Consider the following 23,853-nt stretch of genomic DNA (forward strand, 5'->3'; position numbering starts at 1 on the left):
TTAGGGTTGGCTGGGCAGGGACAAAGCAGGAGAAAAGTCTTGGTGACCAAACACAGAGGCACGGACATAAATCATCCATATCCCGCACCCTGCAAATTTTAGCTTCACGTAGACTATTTTACCAGTGAGGGGGTAACGTGATTTCAATAGAGGAAGGAACAGGCTTTTTGGGAGCCGCTGGATGGTTCCGCGCTGCAGATGGTTGCTTCCGGTGGACCTTGATGGCACGAAGAATTCTGCGTTGCTCTGGGATCTGTGACCTCAAAAGGCAACTACAGGGCTGCTTTCTTGCCCTCTCCCGTTCCCAGGTCCCTGACAAGAGGCCCTTTGTCTGAAAGGGGTTCCTGGGGAGCTCTTTTAGGCTTAACCTGGTAACAGAATTGGCAGCTGCTTCGTAGGCCATTTGCCACTGACAGCTTCTCTTATTCTCAACTGATTTGGAGGGTGAGCGGAGATTTTCAAAAATGATCATTTTGGTAACTTATAGTGAATGTCCAAACCAACACATTTCCATGGGCAAGTGCTCACGCCAAGTGATGTTTGCCCGTAATTAATTGGAGGTCAAATTCACAGACTGTACTTTCTGCAAATCTGAGCCACTGCCTCAGTGTGTCTGAGAATAATATACACTGAAGAAAAATGAGAACTCAAACAGTAGTGCAGTCTTCTCAGACAGCAGAAGGCAGCCCGGCGTGCCTCTGTGCATGGCGGTCACACTCAGAAGTGTTCCGTATCTGAGATGCTCTGCCCAGATTCCAGTCACCTCTGAGTAGTAGATATGGACATAGAATTAAGAAAAGGGTCATTGAGGATATTTACTGAGTCAGACTTGCACTTTAGAATCAGGCTTTTACTGTTCTAGAAGCAATCTTCCAGAAGATGAAATGATTCAAGATTCCCCAAAAATATTTATTTATACAAAGATTTCGAGAGTAATATTTGTATTTGTCTTTATACCTCAGTCTACGCATGTGGGGCCACGTCCCTGTGTGGCACCGTGCAGCTTCCCCCGCATACCCCGCATGTTGTAGCACCTGCTTCCAGGAACTCCAGATGAACACAGGGTCTCAGGGGGCCAGGGGGGGACCCATAATGCCCCAAAGGCTGCACAGACCCAAAATTCAGGTATGTGCACCCTGACCTGGAAGGTGTCTAGCCAAATGTCCAGGGGGAAATACGATCTAGTGAGAAGGCGAGAGGAGGGACCCAGAGGGCAGACAGGAGAGGGTTCATTCCCACCTGCTTCTGAGTTCAGCGTATCCACAGGGCCCAATATAGTTGGTGGCCCGCGAACGACATGACCTGGACTTTTTCCCTGTAGTGACCCTTGATGCTGACTGATGTCAACAGGACAGTTTGCAAAAAGAACAGATTTGTCCTTAACCCCAGATAGTCTGAGATACAATGCTGGGACCATGTCTTGGTAACCTGTCTGAAGAAAAATGCTTGCCTTGTATAACGTAATCCAGATTTCCTAGAGCAGATGTGGGGCAGCAGAAGTGTCTTCCAGTCTGGCCCTGTCCCAGCCATTCTCTGCCCTTCTCCTCCCTAGGTATCCCAAATCCCATTGCCGTACGACGTGTCGACTTGCCATCCCTCTTCCTCTGTTCCCACCACCTCTGTCTACACCACAGAAAATCTGCGTGTTCTGAAGAGTTCGGCCTTCCCCTAACCAAACCCACACTTTCTTTACCACAGTGATTCTCAGAGCCAGCAAGAAAGAGAAATGTTCCAAAAGGGAACCTCCGTCTCAGCCCTTTGCCTGGAGCTGCAGGTTGTGGGCTCCAGGCCTCAAGGTGAGGTCTGTTGCTTTTGTGTTTCCCGAGGAGCAGGCAGTCAGGCAGTGGCAGTTCTCTCTCCTCTCTCTCTGTCGCAGGTGGGGTCTCAGCTACACTTACAGGACTTCACCACCATATTAGAGAGATGTTCCACCTTGGGGGTCCTCCCAACATAGTACAGGATGGTCAGGGGCTCCAAGTCCTGGGGCACGCAGCAAGGTGAGGCAGATGCTTCAGGATTCAAGGTGTTGTACAGGCCCAGCACCTGGGGAGGACACAGCGTTTAGAGGATGGAAAGCCACGCTTTGGGCCTGGGGCCTCTGCAAGCTCGAGGGGCTGCTCCAGAGACTGAGTGAGTGGTAGGCTGGCCGCGGGCGCGATCCCCGTTTAGGTGAATGACTAGGGCTGCTCGTCCCCAGAGGAGGGGTGAGAGCACCCGCGCTTGTTCGTTAACAGTTTCAGCATCTAACAGATGTTGGGGGCTTTAAATGGGTAACGGAATTCTCTCGGTGTTCAGAAAACTCCTAGGTTGGTCTTCCTAGCTCTAAGTGGTTGCTTTGGTGAGAAATGTTCTCACGGAACATTGCCATTTAGTAAATGCCAGAGTGTGGGGCCGCAGACAGGACCAGTAATAATGAGCTATAAGGAAACGTGCTTCATAAATTGCTGCTCTGTTTTGATTCCCCTGGAGGGAAAGACAAACTGGTTTCAGACTCATGGACTTCCCTCCCTCCCCTTTTCTTCTTATTGCTTCATATAGCTTCTTCTGCGTGCTTTACACTGTCTTTCAGAATAACTTGGCTTCCAGTCAAGAAGCTGGAATTATCAGAGTCCTCTAACTGATGGTAGAAGCCATTCTGCCTCAGCATGCTTTGCCAGCCATGTGCACATATCTCTGACATGTAGGGTGGCATGTGATTGCTAATTAATTTCCAGAATGGTACAAAAGCTTTAGACAGCACACATAAGACATCTGGTTGGAATTAGGGAAGAAATTACAAGGGCAGAATGTGACCAAGTGGGGTTGGACCAGGGTGCCAAGATCAGCAGCTCCGCCAGAGGGATTTTGCTCACCCCAGATCGTCATTTGCTCATTCGACATTCAATCCTTCATGCATCCTTTTTACCAGTGGCCTGGCCGCTCGGGCCCGGCGCCACCCTGCATGGCCTGAGCCCTGCCCCATACCTTGCTGTGGGTTGTGTCTGCACTGCGGAGGTACGGGCAAGGGCCTGAGCAGAAGTTGGCGTAGTAGCCCTTAGGTTCATGGACCCACTTCCAGCCCAGATCCTGTCGGAAGTCAATGTAGAGAGGGCGCACACAGCAATTCTCCTCCACGTTGCTACAACACAAGACATTTATAGAAAATCAACCTAAAAGGAAACCACGAATGTAAAAGACTTCATAAATGGCCCTCATATTTGCACGTGGAGGCCTTCCTGGTCATTGTAAGAGCATTGCTCTCATCAGTGGCATCCCAAGTTCAAGTTCATTGAGCTGTCTAGACTATAAAGGCATCTTCTGTGTTGAAGACCATAATCCCAGGGACATAACAGGCAGATACAGATGATACATGAAAAAGAGAGAAAAGGCAAAGGGGGCCCTGCCCCCTTTTACATTATGAATCGGAGACATAAATTGCTCCACACAAAACCAAGCACTGAGTGTTCTTAGCCGACTCAGCTTTGTAAAGGTTGGCTTTATTTTTCTGTTCCTATGTGCATCCAACCAGAAATGAACTCTAAGCTCATGCAGCCTATATACTATAGTAGATGACTGCTTAGACGAAATCTTGTGGCCCCTGAATCAAAATGAGGTATATCCTTATATTAGACTCCTAGATGACCCCCAGCTGTGATTATCAGGCTGCTTGAATTCCGTTGCCTGCAGAAATCCATTTGGCAATACCCCTGGTCAAGTGGGCAGCTAGTCTGTACTTCAATATCTGCTGAGACTTAGAACTTGCTATTTCCAAAGGCAGGTGTTGACCAAAATCTGGCTTCTTGTGGGTTCCAGGGGTGAACCATGGCAGACACTCTTGGCTATCTATTCAATAACCATCCCTACCCCCCTCTCCCTTGCTGCTTCCCATCACAGAGTCTAGAACACCAGGTACTTGTTTTCCTGACCTCCACTGCAGGTAGGGGTGGTCATATATAACCCAGCAGTGACCAATCAGACAGAAGGAGAAGTGTGCTGGTGATAAGGGCAGATTCTGACAAAAATATTTGATTCTATATATAAATCAGAGATGGATGGGGAAAGCTGCTGGCTCCGCCTCATCCCCCTTCCCTTCTTGAGCATGAACAAGATACCTGGAGCTCTAGCAGTCACTGTGACCGTAAACAAGAGCATGAAAAGCAAGCCAGCACATTCAGCGTGGCAGACCAGAGGGCGAGAAAGCCAGAATCCCCAACTGCTACTCAAGCAGCCAGCCCAACCCTGAGGCTGCTGCTGCAGGCTTCTTGTGAACAAGAAGTCCTATGTGGTTAGGCCACTGTTACTTGCAGCCAAGGGCATTCATTCCTAACTGACTAAAAGCCACATAGAACAAATCCACATGCCATCTTCAGGCGGTTGCAGGCAACCACATTGCCTCACCCCCCACCCTCTCTGTTCCCCAAGCTCAACATCCCTCATTTCATTCAGTTGTTCCTAACAAGGCATGGTTTTAAGATCTAAAAATGTCCCAAGTCATTCTACCCAGCTCCATCCAGGCATCCTCCTCTCCAGCCAAACTGACCCATTCGTGTTCCTTCCTTTGCTAGAAGTGCTTCCTGCCATATCCCCACCTACCCAAACCTCACTCATCCCGGAAGGCTCAGATTCCACGCCCTCCTGAAGCCTTTCCTGCATTCATTAGGTGAACTCCAAATTCTTCAAGCACTTTATCCTTCAGGCCTTCTCGTGGATGCGGTCACTTTCTACCTTTCAGTAATCGCTACACATGCTTTAGCAGCTCTCTCCTTTATATACAAGAAGCTAAACTCCTCCTAAATAAGAGAAGAGGCTCTGTGTTTCTCATCTTTTCACTGTGGCTACCCAACTACTTCGGAATTTGTTCATTAATTTCTCCAGCTCAGAATCTTCACTGCAAATAGAGACTGCCCTATTTTCCCTCATCTGGTAGCATCCTTGGACACTTCATAGGGAACTGAGCTCTTCTTTCATGGAAATGCCTGCATTAATCTCCCTGCCACGCAAACACCCCCCCGCCCCCCAAGCACTATAAACCATGAGACCCGTGGAGAGGCTTCCGCCGAGCCTCGCCAATCCAAACCATTTTAGCAACGCTCTCCTCCTCGTGTACTTTACCCAGGGCCTTCCAGAACTGGGCTGCAGAAAAACGGGGGGGCTCCCAGAAAAACAAAGAGATTTGTAAGCGGTTTTAAATCTTTCCTGGAGACGTTTGTGAATAGCATCAGGGACCGTGGGGCTGAGCGTAGCGTGGGCCAGGGGCTGCCCCACAGCAGACACCAGCAGTTCACGACCCGGAGCGGGCCCAGGCTCACCTGAAGCAGTAATTGGTGTCCAGCGCCCGCTTCTTCCTCTGACCCCCCTGGCCCGGGTTGTCCAGCCGGTGAGGGGGGATCATCATGAGGATGAGGTGAGGGTTGTGGTGATCCTTCTGCTTCCTGAGGCGCCCCAGGTCTCCACGGCCATGGTCGTCCTCACTGTCCACGCCTGCAGAGGGAAGGAAGGCGACAGCCGCCTGTCTGAGGAAGGGGGCATGGAGGCTGCTTTCTCATCCCATCCCCTCACTGCCGGAAAGAGGGACAGTCAGTCTGCAAGGAAGGCGAGCAGTAAGGTGCAGCTTCGGATGCTGCAGGAAGGGGAGACTTAGCATCAAGGAACCCACGAGGCACTTCTGGTCGGCTCCTTCCTGACTCCTGCGCACACATCTGCCCAAGGGCAGAGAGCTCTTCCCGAGATGCTCCTGGGCATCTTCAGGGACCCATGATGCATCTCTGTCCCTGGGTGGCGGCCTCACATCCCTTTGGGCTGTCAGTTTGGATTCTGGACTTAGAATCTTGGGGTGTTTGAGTTTCCTCTATGATCTGGATTGATCAAGGTGGCACAGATGTACCCACACACACACACACAATTTAAGGTGTCACAATTTAATATAGCTTGAATGGGAGCCAGATGAATGAGACTGAGTAATTGTTACCATGTACACTGCACTTATAGGTTCAAAAGTGTTTTCACTGTAAAACTCAGGTGAGCTAATGAAGTGTATGATAAACAGCTTAGCAAATTCAGGAAAGAAAACCTGTTATTTCATCTGAAATGAAAACGGCTGAATGAGAAAGAGTGTCAAGTAAAAGGCGATCTGCTTTATGACACAGCTGCCAACTTGTCCATCTCCACCAAGTTCAGGACCATGAGGAATTTTATGTACATAGTGGGGACGTGGACCTCACGAAGGAGCCCTAGGTCTGTGAGACAACCGAGAGGCCCAGATTTCCGATTTCCTTTCCTGAAAATCTTTGTGAACAACACTGTTTACGGAAGCGGCAGGATTTTGTCCTCACCTGGCCTGTAGGTAAGGACTCTACAGGTCTTCTGAGCTCTGAGGTTGTGTGATTAGAACGTCAAATGTTCGGTTTTAAGAAAAAAAACTCTGAAATAGAGCCCGTGAAGGGGAAAAGGGCTGCCCGGGCTGGGAGCCAAGAGAGGCCTGCACCTTTTTTCCAGACAAGCCTCTGATCTCAGGCTTTGACTTGGTTGGTTTGACCTTGACAAACCACCTGGCCACAGGTGTGCCTCAGTTACCCAAATTGGGACTATGAAAGGAAAAGACAGCGTCCCTGGAATCCAGAGACTGTCTAGGCTGAGCACTTTAGAAACATATTGGAAAATCAGAAATGACCCTCAACACAAGCACCCCAAGCCCTGAAGCCGTCGTTCAAAACCAGATGCCTCCTAGGCAAGGATCAGGGGGGCTCCGCGACCTGGCAGGCTCAGCAGGCAGGGCCCCCACCATCATAGCCACTAATGTTCCTCTCTTCTGGGGGGCAGGCAGACTATTATTTGTTGAGCATCCCAGGCACAGTGTTTTACACGTGTTATTTAATTTGTATGAAAACCCTGTGATAGAGGTACTCTCACCCCCATTTTGCTCACTGAGCTCAGGTACCACTTACCTACCCTGGCTTCCAAACGCTAATGTACTCTCTATATCTAGAACCTGTGAGTCGCACTCATTGCTTTTAGGACAAAGCAGATCACTCAAGTACGAAATAGTCGGCCATCTCTGTGAGGGAGCTTGCTTCCATTTCCTGGGGGCTGGTAGGGTCTCCGTGCAATCCATTTTGTTACCTTTGAATTTGATTTCCATCACCTCGTGAATGTTTTCCAGGATGTCTCCATTAGGCTGAAAGGTGTGACATGGACAGTGAATGCTGATTTCCAGACCTAAGTTGGACTCTGCAAAATATGACACAGAGTTGGTTAGAAAAGCACTTTGTGTAACGGAGAGGTGTACCCACCCACTCGTGCACGGGAGGCCCGTGGCCCTGCTTCCACAGACAGTCACAGTAAGTGGGCTATGCTGAGTGTCAGAAGAGACCGAGTGCTGCCAAAGCTAGCGTGGACCTTCACGCTCATGTTGCCACATGCCATGTATTTCTGTTACAGTATGAACAACCAAATGGAGACGTAAACTAGTGGGGATCATGACGGAGAATTTTAACAGTCATCTATTTTCAAAGGATGGTATTAGGAAAAGAAACTGTTACCTGCCTACTTGGGGGCAAAAGAATATGAAGATACAGGAATGAAGGAAGCAAATACTCATACCACATAGGTGTTTATTGGGAGAGGAAATATTCAAGCCAAACTGCTGAGAAAGTATGAAGGGAATAGGCAGTATATCTGAGCGAGACCAGGGAAAGGGAAAACCAAAGAACTCTGGGGCAGAGAGGCAGTGATTCAAAAGGCCACAAACTCAAAGGGCCACAAGATGGGCGGAAGGCGGCACCGTCCGAGCCATAGGGTGAAAAGTCAGGAAGCAGTGTCACAGCCTGGTCACCTGCAAACAAGCAGCAGAATCAGTCTAGGTGGAAGATGCCAGCATTTCTACCAGCGCTCTGATTATCGACATAGAGCGGTAGATTCCGGTGAAAATCCCGGTTATGCTTGGCCATGTTTTCCTTAAGGAACAAGGACATGATGAGGTGAATGTTATTTGGAAGTTTCTTCTTTGTGAATCCTTCTTCACCTTGATGGGGAAGTTGGAAATGTGGACGGCTCATGGAGGGAAACAGCTCAGGAAGACGGTTGTGAGCCTAGAGCACAGGCCGGAGGAGACAGCCAAGGACCAGGCCAAGGGGCCAGACGCCATGAGCTCAGGGAGAACGATCACGGGGAAGCCTGGAGGTGCCAGGGTTCGGTGACTGATATTCTGGTGCAAGAAGGCCAGCTCTGGCCCTTTCTCCTATTCGTTGTGGGATCAGGGGTTTTGGTAACAAAAATTGGGGAGGCAAGGAAATTAGTAAAAGAGGTTGAGTGAGGCGGAAGAAAAAATAGTAGTAGTAGTAAAAAAAATGCAACTAAATCTAGTAGTTTTGTGCAGGGAAACTAGGTAGGATCTGGTATCATTTTAATTCTGGTGGGTAAGACAATCAGGGAAGTTCTGTTGATCCGGGGGCAACAGCCAGCTGTAGTCAGCAAAAGCAGAGGTCATGGGGGACAAATCACTCTGGGTTTCGGCCAGCATCTCAGAGATTGATTGATTTGCCCTCTGAGGCACCCTAGTTCTGTATGAGCCTCCAGCCTTGGGGCCAACCTGGGGTCTTCTTGAACTCTGGTGTCATCGGGAATGTGGCGACAGAGTCCCAGGCTCTGGGCCTCGCGTGGAAAGATGCTGGCTCAGTTATTAGTTGGCCGTCAGCTGTAACCAGTTAGCCATTAGCCACTAATATAACAGCCATGGCTGGGCTAGCAGGCATGGATTGCAGCTCGCAGGTTGGTTGGCTGGCAGAGAAGCAGACGGTGGATTGCAGATCGTGTGGCTCCTGCTTCCTGTGTCTCCCACCCAGCCGCCAGCGAGAATATAGTGATATGACGCCCCTATCTATGGCTCCGTGGGTGTTCCTTTTTGGCCTCACCATGTCCTGCGTTCTGGTGCGGGGAGTGGGACCAGAGACCCCGCATGACGGGAAAACCCCAAAGAGTCCAGGCCAGTTCTGCATCCTTCTCTTGGGCAGAATGGCCCAAACCCAGAGATTCCAGCCTCTGTTAGGCAGACCTGGGTGTCCCAGTCCTGCTGGTTAAAAACCAGCTCAATCTCTTCTTCCATAAACTCAGAGCCCAGCCTCATTTGTCCTGCCCCAAATCAGGGACGCCTCTGGGACACACTGACACCTGCTGAGCTTGAAGATTTGTTTCCGAAGATCAGCTCTGGTAGGGACGGGAGGGACCAATAGAACAAGAGCCCCAGCTAGGGAACAAGAAGTGAATAGAGAGAGAGGCGTAAGGAGTGTCCCCTGCCTGGTTTAAGGGAGCTGAAAGTAGGAGCTGGAGTAGCTGAAATGGGCCACATAACACAGCACACTTCCTATTACCCAAAGGGTTTAAGGGGAGCTGAGAGAGACCTGGAGTGGGCATGTCTATGATTCTGTGAGTTAAAAGTGCAGATGCAGACAGATGTGTTGGGGAGGGTCAGGGTTAGGGTAGAGGTGGTAAGTGGGAGACGGGGCCCAGCGTGACCAACAGGCTCTGTCCAGGTAGGGAGCTCAGAGTGATCACAGTTATCACCCACATTTGTTCCGCACCACGTGTCCAGCACCACACTAAGACTTTCATGCATTAACTCCTTTAATCTTTATAATAATCTTACAAAGTAGAAACTACTGTTATCCCCCTTGTATAAATGAGGACACTGACGCTTAGGGAAATTACGTGGCTTGCCCAAGGAACTCAGCCAGTAAGTGGTAGAGCCATCATTCTCAATGCAAAGATTCAAACACAGGCAGCCTGATGCCAGACCCACACTTCTGATTGTTAGAGACAAAGAGGGGCCAACAGAGACCACCAAGGAAGATGACTGCAGTCTCCCTAAGACGCGGAATGGTTGTGTTTTCCCAGTGTCCGACCTGTCCCGGGCCACAGGGAACCTGCTAGGTGAGGCCTGGCTCTGCACACAGAGAAAACACACGTGTGGAGTAATAGCTCAAGGGTATGAGGCCCTGGGCCCCCAGCTCTGGAGAGGGCTCCCGCCAGCTCTGGGACCCAGAAGGCAGCCTGGGAACCTGGTACACGATAGGCTCTGAGATGTTTGCTGAATGAATGTAAGACCAGATGTGTGACTCAGTTTCCTCATTACTCCACACCACCAACTGCTCCATTTGTAGTCCATTTGCTGCCTCGTTTGGGGCCACAAACTCTGAAGAGGCTCATGAGCTCTGCATAAGTAAAAGCCTGTGTCTGATTCCCTGTGCAAAGGGGCAGGCAGCATCTTCCTGAGAGGGAACTGAAGCTTCCATTGAAGAACTAACCTCAGAATTGGCAGCAGTGGGGATGGTGGGTGGAGGACCCATAGGTTTTATTGCAAAATTATCTTTTTGATGTCTCAAGGAGGATGGAAATCATTCTCAATGCAAAGTTTTCACTGAGTTCTGCAGCTGTGAAAATAAGAACTCCTTCAAGTGCTCAGAGCTTCAGAGAAATCCAGGTGGAGCCGGTCAAAATCAGGGAAGCTAAAAGATTCATTTTCCTGGCCTCTCGTCTCTGTAGCCATGCCGGGCTCTAGGTGGAGGGCTGTCTGAGTCAGAATTCCCAACAGTGCTGCCTGCTGTCAGCAGATCCACGTGGGTTCTCCAGGCTTTTACCTTCGTGCACGGTAAGGGAGGTAGGGTGGAATTCCCTGGTAACCCTCGGAGCTGAGGCAGAACCTCCAGCCCATGACCTGCCGGCTCAGCCACCAGGCGAGGCCCCCCAGACGGGACTTGCAAACTCGGATGCTGATAGGGGTCCGGCAGGGTAGGGAAGTAAGCACGTGAGCCTGTCTATCATGCCAAGTAGGGACTGCCCCTCCCTCTTGGGGAGCACCGGGGAGTGGTGGGGCTTGTGGGGCCACGAAGAAGGCACACCCCACCTCAAAGGCAGCCACTAACTCAGTCCAATGGATCATTACCAGGAAATCTTCCAAGTTTCAAGAAAGGCCAGAAGCCTAGGTTTTATGTGGAATCTAACTTAAAAAAACAAAACAAACCGTTGACCACCAGTTAAATTGAAAATAATCTGTAGGCCAAGCAGTTTGTGATCTTTACCTTAGAGCTTTCACCCCCACTTTCCTAAAACACCAAGGACCAGGAAGGACCCACCTGCCCCCAGGGAGCCTGGAGCTCAGTATGCAGGTGGACTGGCTCTAAGGCAGTTTTCTGACAACAGCAGAAAACTCTTCGGAAGAGAGACAGAATGAACAGAGGAGACCACCATAGGTAACTCCACCCCACCGAGCGTCAGGCCAGCAGTCGCACCAAGTAAAGAAGGGGAGAAACAGCAGACTGTGATGTCACAGGCAGCGGCAGTCATGAGGCTCCATCTCTAATCCAGGCTGGAGGACCTTGGTTAAATCACTTAACTTCTCTGGGCCTCAGTTTCCATACCTGATCCAGTAAAAGCCTACTCTTGGGTAACAGGCTGAAAATCATGGAAGTCTCTCAAATATATGTGATCTTTAAAACACCTCCGTGAGGCATGCAAGGAAGGAACCATGACCTTATGCTCCAGGTAAGGAGTGGCTGACATATTTGGGGCATGTGAAGTTTGCTATGCCTGCCTATTGGACAGCTCTACCTGAATATCGACCAAGACTTTCAAACGTAATTGGCCAAAACAGACCTTCCCCAAAACTGCTCTTGCCCTGTCTCCCCTATTGCAATAAGTAGTACCCCCTGGTGTTCAAAATCTTAGACGTCATCTAGACTCCTCTTGTGTGGATACCATACGTAATCCACCTGTCCTACTGGCTTTACCGCCGAAACAGAATAAACCCATTATCATCCCCGCACGCGGCGACTGCCACAGCCGAAGCCCCGACTGCTGTCCTCCAGGCTGCTGCGAGACCCCTAACCTGGTGCTCCTGCTGCTTCCTTTGATCTCATGGCAACCAGAGGGGTATGGAAACCCAGTCACCTCACCCTCTCTTTCCAGCCCTGCTTATAACCTTCTCAGGACTTCTCATCACACTTGGAATGAGTCCTAAACGCTGACCATGGCCTAATAGGTCCGAAATCATATGGCTGCAGCTACCTCTCGGGCCCCAGCTCACTCCGCTCCAGCCACACCAGTCTGTTTGCCGCTTCTAGAACAAATCAAGCTTGCTCCCACGGGGGGGGGGGGGGGGGGGGGGGGGCCTGGTCTCCTTGTTTCTTTTGCTTTTTCTTGACTTTACAGGCTGGCCCCTTCTCATCACTCAGATCTCAATGCACAAATTCCCTCTACGTAGAGACCCTCCCTGAGCATCCAGTGTTGGACCCCAGGCAGTCATTAGGACATTGCCCTCATTCTGATTTTCATGGTACTTACCGCTATCCGAAATTCTTACTTGTCTATTTGCTTATTATGTGTCTCTTGCACCAGAACAAACGCCCCCTAAGTCTGGGACCTTACCTGTCTTGTACACTGCTGAATCCAGGGCCTGGCTCAGGGGGAGCATTTAATAAATATTAGTTGAGTGAATGAATGAAGGACACACAGAGTCTGGCAAAGCCAGGCTTTGACCGCAGATTTGCGACTCCCGTAGTTCTGCTTTCTTGCCTCTGTTTCATGAAGGAACACCGGACCTGAGGTGCCTTCCAATGAGCATTCTCAGAGTCAACCTACCTCTTCGCGAGAGCCATTCACGCACAGTGTCAGTGACGTCAAAAGACAGCCACTCGGCAGCGCCCCGCGTGGGGAGATTCTTGCCACCGATATAGCGCTGTTTGGCGATGTGCTCATCCGGCCGCAGTATCTACCGGGCAGAGAAAGGAAAGGAGTGAGAACCCGACACCTGGACAGAGTCCCGCAGCACATGTCACAGTGCAGGAGGACGGCTTGGGGGAGGAAGAGGAAACTGAAAGTTCCTGAGTGCTCCTTGGCGCTCCTTAGTTAACGCTTAATCCTCTTAACGACAGACACATACAGAAATGAAGCCTTAGCGGAGGCAGGATTCACAGCCAGGCCTGCCCAACTCTGCAGAGGGGAGGCCTCCCAGTTATGGCAAAGGGGCGGGCCCTCCCCTCCCGCTGGTTTCTGTCCTGGGCGGGGCCTCACCTGGAAGAGCTCCACCCTCTGCTCGCTGCGCTTGGAGCTGGGGTTGGGCACGCGCAAGAGCCGGAACTCTGCTCGGAACAGGTTGCTTCCATTCTTCTCTGCCGAGGACACGTTGAAACGGAAGACCTTGGAGGTGATTCCTTTGGGGCAGACGGCCAGCTCGTCTAGGAGACAAAGCAGCAGGGAGAGGCACAGCATGAGTGAGCCCCACAGAAGCAGGGTGCTGCCAACGGATACTCGCCTCGTGGCCCAGGTCCCCACTGTGACCTGGGGGGACGTGGGAGCTGGAGGCCTCAGATCTAAAGGTGGAGCTAGGAAGAAGATCCGTGGTGGCCCTGGAATCACACACAGGCCTGAGAGACCTCAGAGCCCTAGGACATGGCGTTCAAGACTGGCCAGTCAAACGTAACCGCCCCCCTCCCATTGCCTCGACATGCCAACTCTGGCAGGCTCTCCAGCCTGCCTTTTCCACTCTTTTAGAAAATACAGATTCTCAAAAGATCTCAGCCATTCCCCCCTAGTAGTTTAATCAACTCATAGTAGATTTATTCATTCATGTGTTTGTTCATTTAGGCATTCATTCATTTATGAAAAGCATATTGAGCAAAAACTATGTGCCAAGGATAACGTTAACAGAGGGAAGCGAAAATGAATAGACATGGCCCCTGCCTTCCAGGAGATTAATATCCAGAGGAGGTTATGAATACACGGACCCAAATAACAGGACCAGAGGGGTGGGGCTGAGGGCCTTTGAAGAAGCCCAGGAGTTGCTGCAAAGAGATCAGAGGAGGGAGAAAGCAGAGGCCACTTCATGGAAGAAGTGACATCTGAGCTGGGTCCTGCAGGAGGAAAGGGTTCAAGGTGCAGGCGTAATTCATTTCTCATGGAACTGCTGCTGGAAGCACAGGCAGGGTGGGGAGGAAGAGCAAGTGAGTAAGAGGGACCCCAAGTGGCCAGGCTGGAGCAGATGAGATGAGGTCAAGACGGCAGATTGGAGTCCACCAGCAGGGAGGCTGAAATGTCACACCAATGAGTTGGATTTTTATCCCATTAACAGGAGGGAACCATGGAAAGTGTCAGTGCGGTGACATAATCAACACTGTTTTAGGCCTAATGAGGCAGCATGGGCCTGGCCAAGAGCCCACATCTCGAACCTGGCAGACCCACAGATGTTTCTTCAGACCAAGCTGGTCAGTCGCCATTGGCTCCTTTTTCTCTAAGGGTTTCTTTTCTTGCCAGCACGTACTATGCCAGCCTGTCACCCCCATGGCCTCTTCGTCCCTGTCCATGAGACAGAGGGCAGCAAATGCTCTTTCCCACCCCTCAAAGCCAGATAGAGGAACGAGAAAGACCCTGTCTTTTCTCCTGTACACTTTACAACCTCAAGGTCCAAGCAGCATTAACACCCAGAGAAAAACTTTCTACACAAATGGTAACAATAGATAGAACTTGAAACTCAAGCTCAGAGACCCAGATTCCACACATAATGGACATGGCTGAAATGAGCTCATAATCACCCCGAGGGGTGGTTTAGGAAATCACGGACAAGGCGGGAAGGATCAGAGGCCTGGAAACAAGCAAATGCACTACTGATCTTTAGGAAAGGATGAGTGAGTGTTTCTGGAAATTGCCATCTGGTGGGCCTGACACTGGTTCTTAGAAAATTAATGGAACAGATGTTAGGAAAACAAATGTGTGAATGCTGGCTAATGAAGTCCTGATTAATAATTGGCTTTGAAAGAACAAATACTGCCAACTAGTCCCTGAATCATTTCAGATAGAACCAGAGAGGGGAATCATGATGGCAATTTAATGTTTAATTTTGCGAGTTTGTAACCCTCTAGACATTTGGTTAAGCTACTTGGGCTGGCAACACTCTCAACTGACATACTTAGTTCTTGAAGGAGCTGTCATCAACATGGCTTCAGTTATAATAGTACCTCCAGTAACTGTTGAAAGAGGGAGTAAAGGGTATATCCGTGCAATGTACTCATTGCTGTAAAAAGGGAAGGGGGAACAGAAATGGCACATACCAGTGAGGAAAACCAGAGTGGGGTCAAGATGGTGGGAAGCCAGATGTGGGGACCCATGAGCTAACAGCGTCTTCAGGACACCCTAGTAACCATCTCTCCTTGGTTTCTTCCAGCCCATCAATGAGATATCTGTTCCCTAAGATGGACTCACTGCTCTAGGTGGGAATTTCAAGGAGATTTCAAGAAGGTAAGTAGGGTCATTTTTTATCACTTGGATCTACAGATTTCTAATAGAGTTAGAAGGCATATTAAGGGGTCATCTAGTGCAACCCTCTTCAGATGAAGAAACTGAACTCCGGCGGGGGGGCGGGGGGCGGTCTTGGCCAGGGTCACAGGTGAGCAAATTGACGCTAGTAAGCACAGCTCAGACACAATTATTACTGATTTAAAAAGAATGTCATAGGAGAGAAAAAAAAGTAAATATAATCTTCTTGACAATTAAATCCACTGAGTAACAATGATGTTTTAAATAATTTGTGGAATAAAAGTGTAAATAAACAAAATGCAGTAACACCACCTTACATTTCACAGAGCTTTTTTAAACTCATTTGATCCTCTAACAATCCTTGAAGAGAATGAGAATAAGTAAAATTTACCATTTACAAATGAGAAAAGTATCGTGAAAGTTAAATGACTTTCCCAAGGAAAGTCACTCAGCTAGTAGGTGGCAGAGGTGGGATTTGAACCCAGGTCTTCCACTTTATTTATTGAAGCGAAGACTCTGGAAGTTGGAGGGGACCTGCGGGATCATCTAGTGGAGGGTTGGTTTTCCCAACAAAATGCGGCAGGATTCCATGCCGTGGGTCTAGAGAACCAACCTGTGCCTCAGACAAGAGCCAGTTCTCAGTCTGTTCTGTAGTTAAGCCCTGCTTCGGCAGAACACTAGTGTTATTGAGAGCTGGACTAGCAGGTCGACCTTTACAAATTAAATTATGACCAACTTTTTCCATTAACACACAAAATATATAGATTAATGGCTGCCATTTTCTCTTTTGTGCTATAGGGCCAGAAAAACAAGCAAAAAAAAAAAAAAAAAAAAGCCTGTAGAGTATTCGTGGAAAATCCTGGGAGCAGCTGTCGAGGCCTTTTAAAATGTTTTCAGACACCTGGGCTCATAGATGTGCCTTTGCTTGTATACATTTCTGCTAGTAAAATTACGGCTGGTTCCAGTGACACGACTACATGTGTCAGTGTGGCCGAGCTTCTTTACCTCAGCTGTACATTAGAATCACCTGGAGATCTCTGAAAACAGATGCTGCATGGACCCCCTCCCCAGGGGAGAGTCTCACTACCTTGGCGTGTGGGTGGGTCCAGAGCTTGCTTTTTCTTTTTTAAGATCTCCAGATGATTCTAATATGCAGCCAGGGTTGAGAACCACACTTTATAGTGCTCTGCAAAGGGTACCATGGCTTCCAGATGTTCTGCAAGTTTGAGAAACCACAGCTTTAATGGTTTAACCTTTAAATGGGTTAAACTTTAAATGTATTAGACATGTTTGTCCAATGCATCATTTTTTAAAAATTTGAATTAAAAGCCCATAAACATTGTAAGCCTGTGTTAAAAGTTGGGAAAGCTCACAGAAAGATGCAGATTTTCTGCTCTTCTGGGAAATGGTAAGATCTAGTTAACCTGGAACCACAGTCCTCACTGCAAAAATCAGCAGGAGCAGAGTAGTGGGTGCCCCTTTTTCATGGGGCACATGCGCTCCAGGTCCCCCCACCCTCACCAGCCTTCCCTACACCCTCTATTCTCTCCATGACCCAAGGCAAGTGTGCCACACAATTTGCCATGGTGCTTGTGCTGTGGCTTTTCTTCTATCTAGATTATTTGCATTAGCTGCCTGGCTTCTGTGGGCACTTCTGTTTGCAGCCCCTCAAGGAAAGTTTTCACCCTAGGTCAGTGAGTCTTTGGCTTCAGTGCGTTTAAGAAGCAATAGGGAGCTTTTTGAAAATACAGATTCCCCAGGACCCAACCCCCAGAGATTCTGATTCGGGAAGGGTGAGGCAGGGCCCAAGAATCCTGTTTTCAGGTTTACTTAGTCTCTCGACCACACTTGGAGAAACGCTGACCTGGTGCATGAAGGCATTGGCATCAGAACACATGAGTTCTTTCAATACTTGTTTTAATTTTCAGAATGAACAAAATCTAAATGTAGCAGCCAGAAAACAAAAAGAAAGGCCAAAATATCAAGTTTTCTCTCTACTCAGGAATTCTGGGTTTGCTGGTTCTCTGAGCACTGCCCTTGGATGAAAATAAGAGTCTCCCGCCAAACACAGGTAATTACAAGCCAGAAGATAAAATGACACCCACACCAGCTGATATCTTGATACCAAGGATGACAGAGGAACTGAAAAGGTGTGCCTTTCCCCACCACGTGGGCCAGAGAAAGCCTCCACCCACTTCCCATAACAAAATCCTGGAGAATTATAAAAGGAGTCACAGTCTTGCCTTCACTCCCCAGCAGTGATGTTGAATCATCCCAGATGTAACCATAAAATTGTTTCAGCTAAAAGGGCCTTTGAGATTATCTCTGACTTTATAGATAAGGAAACTGAGGCTCAGGGAGGTGATTTGCCCAGTTCCACGTGGTGGAATCGCTTGACTCTTCATTGGATAAAGAAAAACCCTTCACTGAATTTGGGAGAACGCTTGTGGCAGTATGACTCTCCCAGCCATAAAAATAGGCAAAGCTAAGAAAGAACGCACCCAGTTACCCCTCTGCAGTCTATCACCAGGGTTACTAAGAATAGCTCTTGTCCCCTCCTGCTCAGTCCAACTAGTGATTCATTCATGTTGTTAGTCAGAGTTCTCCTGGAGCCTAAGGTTTAAGGTAGGACTTGAAATGTGTATTCTTCACACCTGCGTCTGTGCTCACTACTAGCATGCATTCTGCAGGCAGAGTCCCTGCTCTTTTTGGGCAAACTGCTTAACTGATGCACATTTCAGTCCCTTTATCTGCAAAACAGGGAAATCAGGGTCCCTCTCTGATGGCAGAGCCAGAGGATGGGCCCTTCCCTCTCTCCTCTCACCCTGGTGCCCTTTCTTCTGCACCACTGGAAACTATTTCTTCATGCACTTTGCCCTCCAGTGCCTTCCTGTCTCCTTGACCCAGCTCTTGCTGTCACTTCCCTCCCAGGGCCTGTGCACTGGGTATGGGAGGGGGCTGGGAGTGACACAGCGTGGGAGAGAATGTGATCTCATCCCCTCCCCACAGAAGCTCTGGCACCCAGACCCTGTCAGTGCCCCACCACAGACCCACTGCCACCCCCTGCCTGCTGTCCACAAGTTCAGGACAGGCTTCCCTCCACCCTCCAAGCCTCTGACGATGGCTCTCTGCTCCCACTCAGCATCTGTTGGGCGTTTGCCTCTGCCCACTGCCTTCTTTATAAGTAGTGTGCCGTATGTGGCTGCCTCTCCAGGGCTGGCTCAGCACCTGACCAGCTGCAGGGCGGGCCCAAGCTGCGCCTGCTCAGCCTCTATGTCACCTCCAACAGCTGCAGAGAGTCTGGGCCTGCTTCCTGTTTGCACCTGTGAGCCTCCATGGCATTGCCCACGTCTCACTGGGCCCTGCCCACCCCCCCGTGGCATCCTGGGTAGCATCCTGCTCACTGTGCCAGGTTTGCTCCCTGCCTGACCACAGCTCCTGGCCCCAGGGTCACCCCTGCTGGCTACAGTTTTGAGGTCCTGCCCAGTATCTGTGCGGTCCTGCCCCGGCTTTTCCCAAGGCTCTCCATTGTTTGTGCCCTGAGTCTGTGCACAAAATTGGGGTCCACTGGTACCTGCATGCCCTTGCATCTGTCTGGCTCATTCATTCTCAGCTGGGGATGCCAGGTTGGGTGGGCCCTGGTGACCCAGAATCCCTCCTCCCCGGGACTCCTACTGACCTGGACCGTTAAGGTCCCAGTCCTTCTCTCTTACCCTGGACTCATCTCAAACCTCTCCTGCCTGCCTCAGCCTTCCACCCTCCTAACTGTGGCCACTAATACTCCTGCCTTCATTGGTGCCCAGGGGTTGGGGGCTTAGCCATCTAGCTGCCAGTGTCTCTGGGAACTGTGGGCCCCCGGTAGACCCCAAGTCAGCCCCCTCTGGAGGACCCTGGGCAGGGCACACTAGCTCTGCCCTGTCCTCCAGCCTCCGCCCCACACAGTAGCCACATCCTAAGGCAGGGCGCTCCATGCACCACAGGAAACTGGAGCGGGAAACCCTCGCCAGTAACCACAGGCTCCTGGGCCTGGCAAGGACCAGCTCCCACTGGGGCCTTTTGCACCTTCAGCCAGAGCTGGTCCACCCATCAGCCATCCTCTCCTCTTCCTTCTCTCTAGCCAGGTTCCTTTCAACTCTGCAGTCCCTCCCCCACCTCCACCTCCCCACCGCCACCCACCGCTGACCACCCTCACCCGGCCTGCTCCATCCCACCTTCCAGCTCCCACTCTAGGCACCTCCCAGGTGAGCCAGGGCTGAGGTAGTCAGGGTGGTGAGGCCACCTGCTGGTAGGAAAAGCAAACAGAAATCTCTCCAGAGTCCCTGGCCCACGAGTGGCTCACATTCTTCCTTCCTGGGCTGTCAGTTTCTCAACATCTGCCAAATCTCTGTCTCTCATGTTGAGGTTTTTTAAATCCCTCTTCAGTAAACACACATGACTTCCACACGTGTACAAACACAGAGACGTCTCACTCAGAAGCCTCCCAGCTCCTCGGCATAGACAGGAGCCTCCTGGGAGGGCACACTCCCAGACACACGCTCCCTCTGCACCCACAGCCACACCTCCCATCCACTCTTCCAGTGACACGCAGACACGAAAGGGCCGCCAGCAATCGTCTACATATCCAGAGCCACAACCCTGCCTTCCTGTGTCCACAGGCCTGGAAGACACCCATTTTGAGCACAAAAATCTGTCTTCTGTTATAAAGCCAGACTACACATCGCCCTAAAGCACATGTACATGTGAACAGGGGTGTGTACCCTTCCCCCACGCCCACAGCTCACGTGGGTCACGTGTGTGGTGGAGACTGAAGGACCCAGACAGTAAGAAGCTGTCTCTTGCCTGGGCTTCAAAAGCTTGACAGACATTAATGTGGGGTAGGTACTCCTCTTCCCAAGAACTGGAAAAACGGAACCAGAGACGTGTCACAGTGAGTTGTGAAAAGTAGGGAGAAGACGGAGGTCTCCAGATTCATGGAACTGTAGGGCTTGAGAGAGAGCCAGCCCTGCCCCTTTATGGCACCTTTGGCTTACAGTTACCCATCTGCTCGCCTGGGCGAGAGCACATATGTTAATGGGACGGCACAGTGCAACTCCAAATCAAAATCAGTCAAGGATGTGATTCGAGTTCGGCAAGCAGCTCCACCACAGGGCTCCTGGCCTCCCAGAAGCGCCAGGCTCTTACCAGAATGGCTCTGTCTCCCTCCCCACCCACCTACCCAGCCCCAATTGCACATCATACCTCCTGAGCCATCGAGCCACCGATAGGGCCCCCTCCGTGGAACTCCCTACTCTAGTTCAGACCCTTCAGAGCAGACACCCAGCGAGAATTGGACTTACTGTGCTCCGCTAGCCCCTGGATCATGTCGAATTTATGGATTTCTTTGGCATAGTACTCCCACTCGGTGTTTTCCTGAGTGCAGCCGTCCTCCCTCTCCTCCAGCAGCTCCCGGGTGCTGTTGTAAAGGGCCAAGATCTGGTAGGGGACGTGGGTCATCACCGATGGCTCGGGAGGACTGGTGAGCCTGAGTTTGCTCAAGATCTGTCCCCTAATGGCTTCCACCCTCTTCTTCTTGATGTGGCTGAAGTCCAAGGTGGTGCAAGTGGACAGAGAGAGGCTGACCGTGGCAAAGTTCAGCAGGGCCAGGACCACCAGAGCCCTTTGCAAGTGCATCTTCATATGCGAGCCGGGGAGAGAGGCCAGGGAGGCTGTGAGGCCTGGCAAGGAGGAGACCCCAGCAGACGTGCAGAAGGAGGGAGGAAAACCAGGCGGCCTCCCTAGATCCCGAAGACTGAGGCTTGGCAAGAAGGTGCATGAACTCACTGCACTGCGAGAGCTTCAGGACTTCCAGGAAGCGCTGGCAACCCTGAGCACGAAGAAGCCGACTGTGTGCCTTGTAGCTCTGGGTTTCTTCTCCATGTGTCTAAACAGGTTCTGCTGGGCTCTGACTCCCAGCAGGCCAGGTGGAGGGCAAGCAGAGGGCTGGGAGGGGTGGCAAGGCAGCTGGGAGTGGGAAGGGAGCTGGAGTTTTTCCTTAGGTAAAAATAAATAGAGCGGATATCTGATATTGCCAAAGGCCTCTTGGCGATGGGGAGAAAGTGGGTATTTTAAAGAAGGAGCAGAAGGACCATGGCTTGGGTCCCAAAATCAAAATCCTTGCCTTGCCCTGAGGGAGAATAAGAAAAGAGAATGAAAAAGGAAAGGGGAAAAAATTGTTAAAAAAAAAAAAAAAAAAAGTCAGATCACCAGTGAGTAGGTGGGGAGAGGCAGGGCTGGGCTGCTGATGGCCCAGCTAAAGGTGGGGGCAGCACAGGACACACTTGTCGCTGCTCGGGCACACCATTCATGCTTTCTCTTTTGTTTACACTTCCTCGGGGGCTTGCTAAATGACTTTGTTCCCGCTGCCTCTTGTCTTCATTGGCTGGGATGTGGGGTTATGTGCAATTGGAAGGCAGGGAGGACAGGCCCCTGGAGAACAGCCCCAATAATCCACTTGGACGCCCAGGGTCACCAGCACCTCGGCTTGTCTTCTCCCTCGGCCATTGCTTCTGTCCCCTGCTTCTCTTTAAAAAATAAAAAGGAAAAGAAAAATAAAATAGAAGCCAGCTCACTGCACGCCTGCTCCGGAAAGCTGTTATTCCTTCTTTCTCATGCTTCTTCCCCTATCTCTCGCCTCCCTTGCTCATTGCCTCGGACTTGGCTTTCTGCTTCCCTCCCTTTCTCTCCCTCCTGCGTTTCCCTCTCCCTCTCCCTCTCTCTCCCTCTCGCTCTTCTCCCTCTCTCACACACACACATGCACACACACTGCTTTCTCTATTTCTCTCTGCTGAAATTTTATACCTCCCTCCGATGACGTCTCTGGCCCGGGTGGGGGAGGGAGGGACCAGCGCACGCAGCCTCTTTTGCTGCACAATTTTAATGTTTTAAACAGGCACAGGAAAAGCCGAGTCCGTTTGAAAAATACTTTGCGAGTCCTCTAGTTCGACGTGGTAACTGAACTTTTTTTCCCCTCTTGGAGTCACTCCTGCTACACGTTGACTGTTTTTCTGGAAAGTTACTCCGATGAATCCCCTCCCTCCGTCTCCCCCAACTCCTTCGCCCTCTCCAGCTGTCAGTCTGTCCCTCTCCTCCGCGAGTCTCACTCCTTCCCGGGCCAGGCCCGACTCTGTGCAGGGTCGGGCGTACGCGGGGCCTGGGCAGGGGGGGCCGTGCCACCCTCGGTTGGGGAGATGCCCGGACTAGTTGCGGGCTTGGAGTTGGGTTCAGCTCCGCGGCGATCCTGGCCCCGATTCTTCATTGACAAGATTGGAGTCGGGCAGCCTGCTGAAGCTTGGAGATGCTCCAGGGGCACTGAAAATGGTGGCGTTTTTCTGCAGATCGAGGGTGCCCTCTGGCGAGGCGAGGCCGTCAGTGACCGAGGCTCCGCGAGTCGGAGCCGGGAAGGCGAGGAGGGCTGGGGACTGCGGGCTGGGGCTGGGGAGAAGGGGCTGCAAGAAAGGGCGAGGAAAACAAGCCTGAAGGCCTGGGGGAGTAGCCTCCCTCTCGGCCCGACGTGCGTACAAGTGCAACTCTCCCTCCCCCGAGCCCTGCTCTGCAGCGGCTCTTACAGAAATGTCCTCCAGATGTTCGCAGCCTCCCTCCCCGCCGGGGGTTCCGCAGGGAACTGAGCCAGTGAGCGCAAAGTCAGCAGTTGGCAGGAGCCCATTTCCCAGATGGGTGAGGGGAAGTTTTCTCTTTTCTTTCGTTCCTCGTCTCTGCCTAAGCTTCTAGGTATTTTCCCAGAAGCTCAGGGAGGGCAAGGCACATCGCTTCCTGGGAATCAGTGCTGCTCCCCTCCACGCCACCCCAACCCACCTCATCCGGCCTTCCTGGACCCTTCCTGCCAGGTCTGGTTCCTGCTCCTGGCTCCTAGGCCATTAACTGAAGAGATGTTCACTGCATCCCCAAAGGCCATGGTTGATCAGTTTACAGTGGAGGCAACTGAGGCACAGAGCAACTTAAAAGGCCACTGCTTGGAGTGATGGAGGTGATAGTTTACACAAGCTCTCTCTTTTGGGTAGGCATTGTCATTTGCATAACAAATGAGAAAACCCAGGTGTAGAAAGCTTAAAAGTAATCTACCTAAGGTCTTATAGCCAGTGTCAACACTGAGATTTGGACTGAGGAGTCTGTTGCAAGAGTCTATGAGTTTAACTATTATGCTTTATTGCCTCTGGAATTCAGCCATCCTTTGACAAATATTTTTGGTGTTTGCTATATACCAGGCACTGTTTTAGGCTCTCTGGATACTCCGGTGAACAAAACAAACAAAACCCTTGCCCTAATGGAGCTTACACTCTAGAAGTGGAGGTGGGGCAGTGGGGAAGGCAATCAACTAAATAAATATGTAAATGATGTAGTATGATAAAAGCCAAGGTAGAAAATAAAACAGGGAAGAAGGATAAGAAGTGTGTGTGGCGGGGGTGAGGGGTGGGGGATGGGGTGGTGGTGGTGGTGGTGGTTGTAATTTAAAATAGATGTTGCAGTTTTAAAGCAGAAAAAGGCTTACTGAGGCTTTTAAGCAAACTCTTGCAAAAT

The 23,853-nt window shown here is 50.7% G+C and overlaps 1 protein-coding gene and 1 long non-coding RNA gene across 3 annotated transcripts; one reads left to right on the forward strand and one right to left on the reverse strand.

The window, feature by feature from the left end:
• Positions 1–888: 888 nt before the first annotated feature.
• TGFB3 (transforming growth factor beta 3) lies at positions 889–22,710 on the reverse strand. Its single transcript, XM_019733603.3, has 8 exons — positions 22,117–22,710; positions 20,616–21,839; positions 13,042–13,205; positions 12,610–12,739; positions 7,099–7,206; positions 5,289–5,460; positions 2,965–3,118; positions 889–2,043 (listed from the first exon to the last, which is right to left on the reverse strand). The coding sequence occupies exons 2-8, from the start codon at positions 20,953–20,955 to the stop codon at positions 1,885–1,887; spliced, it is 1,227 nt and encodes a 408-aa protein (XP_019589162.1). The 5' UTR covers positions 20,956–21,839; positions 22,117–22,710; the 3' UTR covers positions 889–1,884.
• On the forward strand, positions 7,181–20,622 carry LOC141570525 (uncharacterized). Of its 2 annotated transcripts, none has more exons than XR_012494590.2 (3): positions 7,181–7,316; positions 15,188–15,261; positions 17,282–20,622. It is a non-coding gene; the product is annotated as an uncharacterized LOC141570525 (long non-coding RNA). The 2 variants fall into 2 exon arrangements; XR_012494589.2 differs by lacking the exon at positions 7,181–7,316 and adding an exon at positions 13,199–14,231.
• Positions 22,711–23,853: the final 1,143 nt, after the last annotated feature.

This window comes from Rhinolophus sinicus, chromosome 3 (assembly GCF_057876585.1).
Source record: "Rhinolophus sinicus isolate RSI-liver-muscle chromosome 3, RSI-T2T, whole genome shotgun sequence".
NCBI lineage: Eukaryota > Metazoa > Chordata > Mammalia > Chiroptera > Rhinolophidae > Rhinolophus > Rhinolophus sinicus.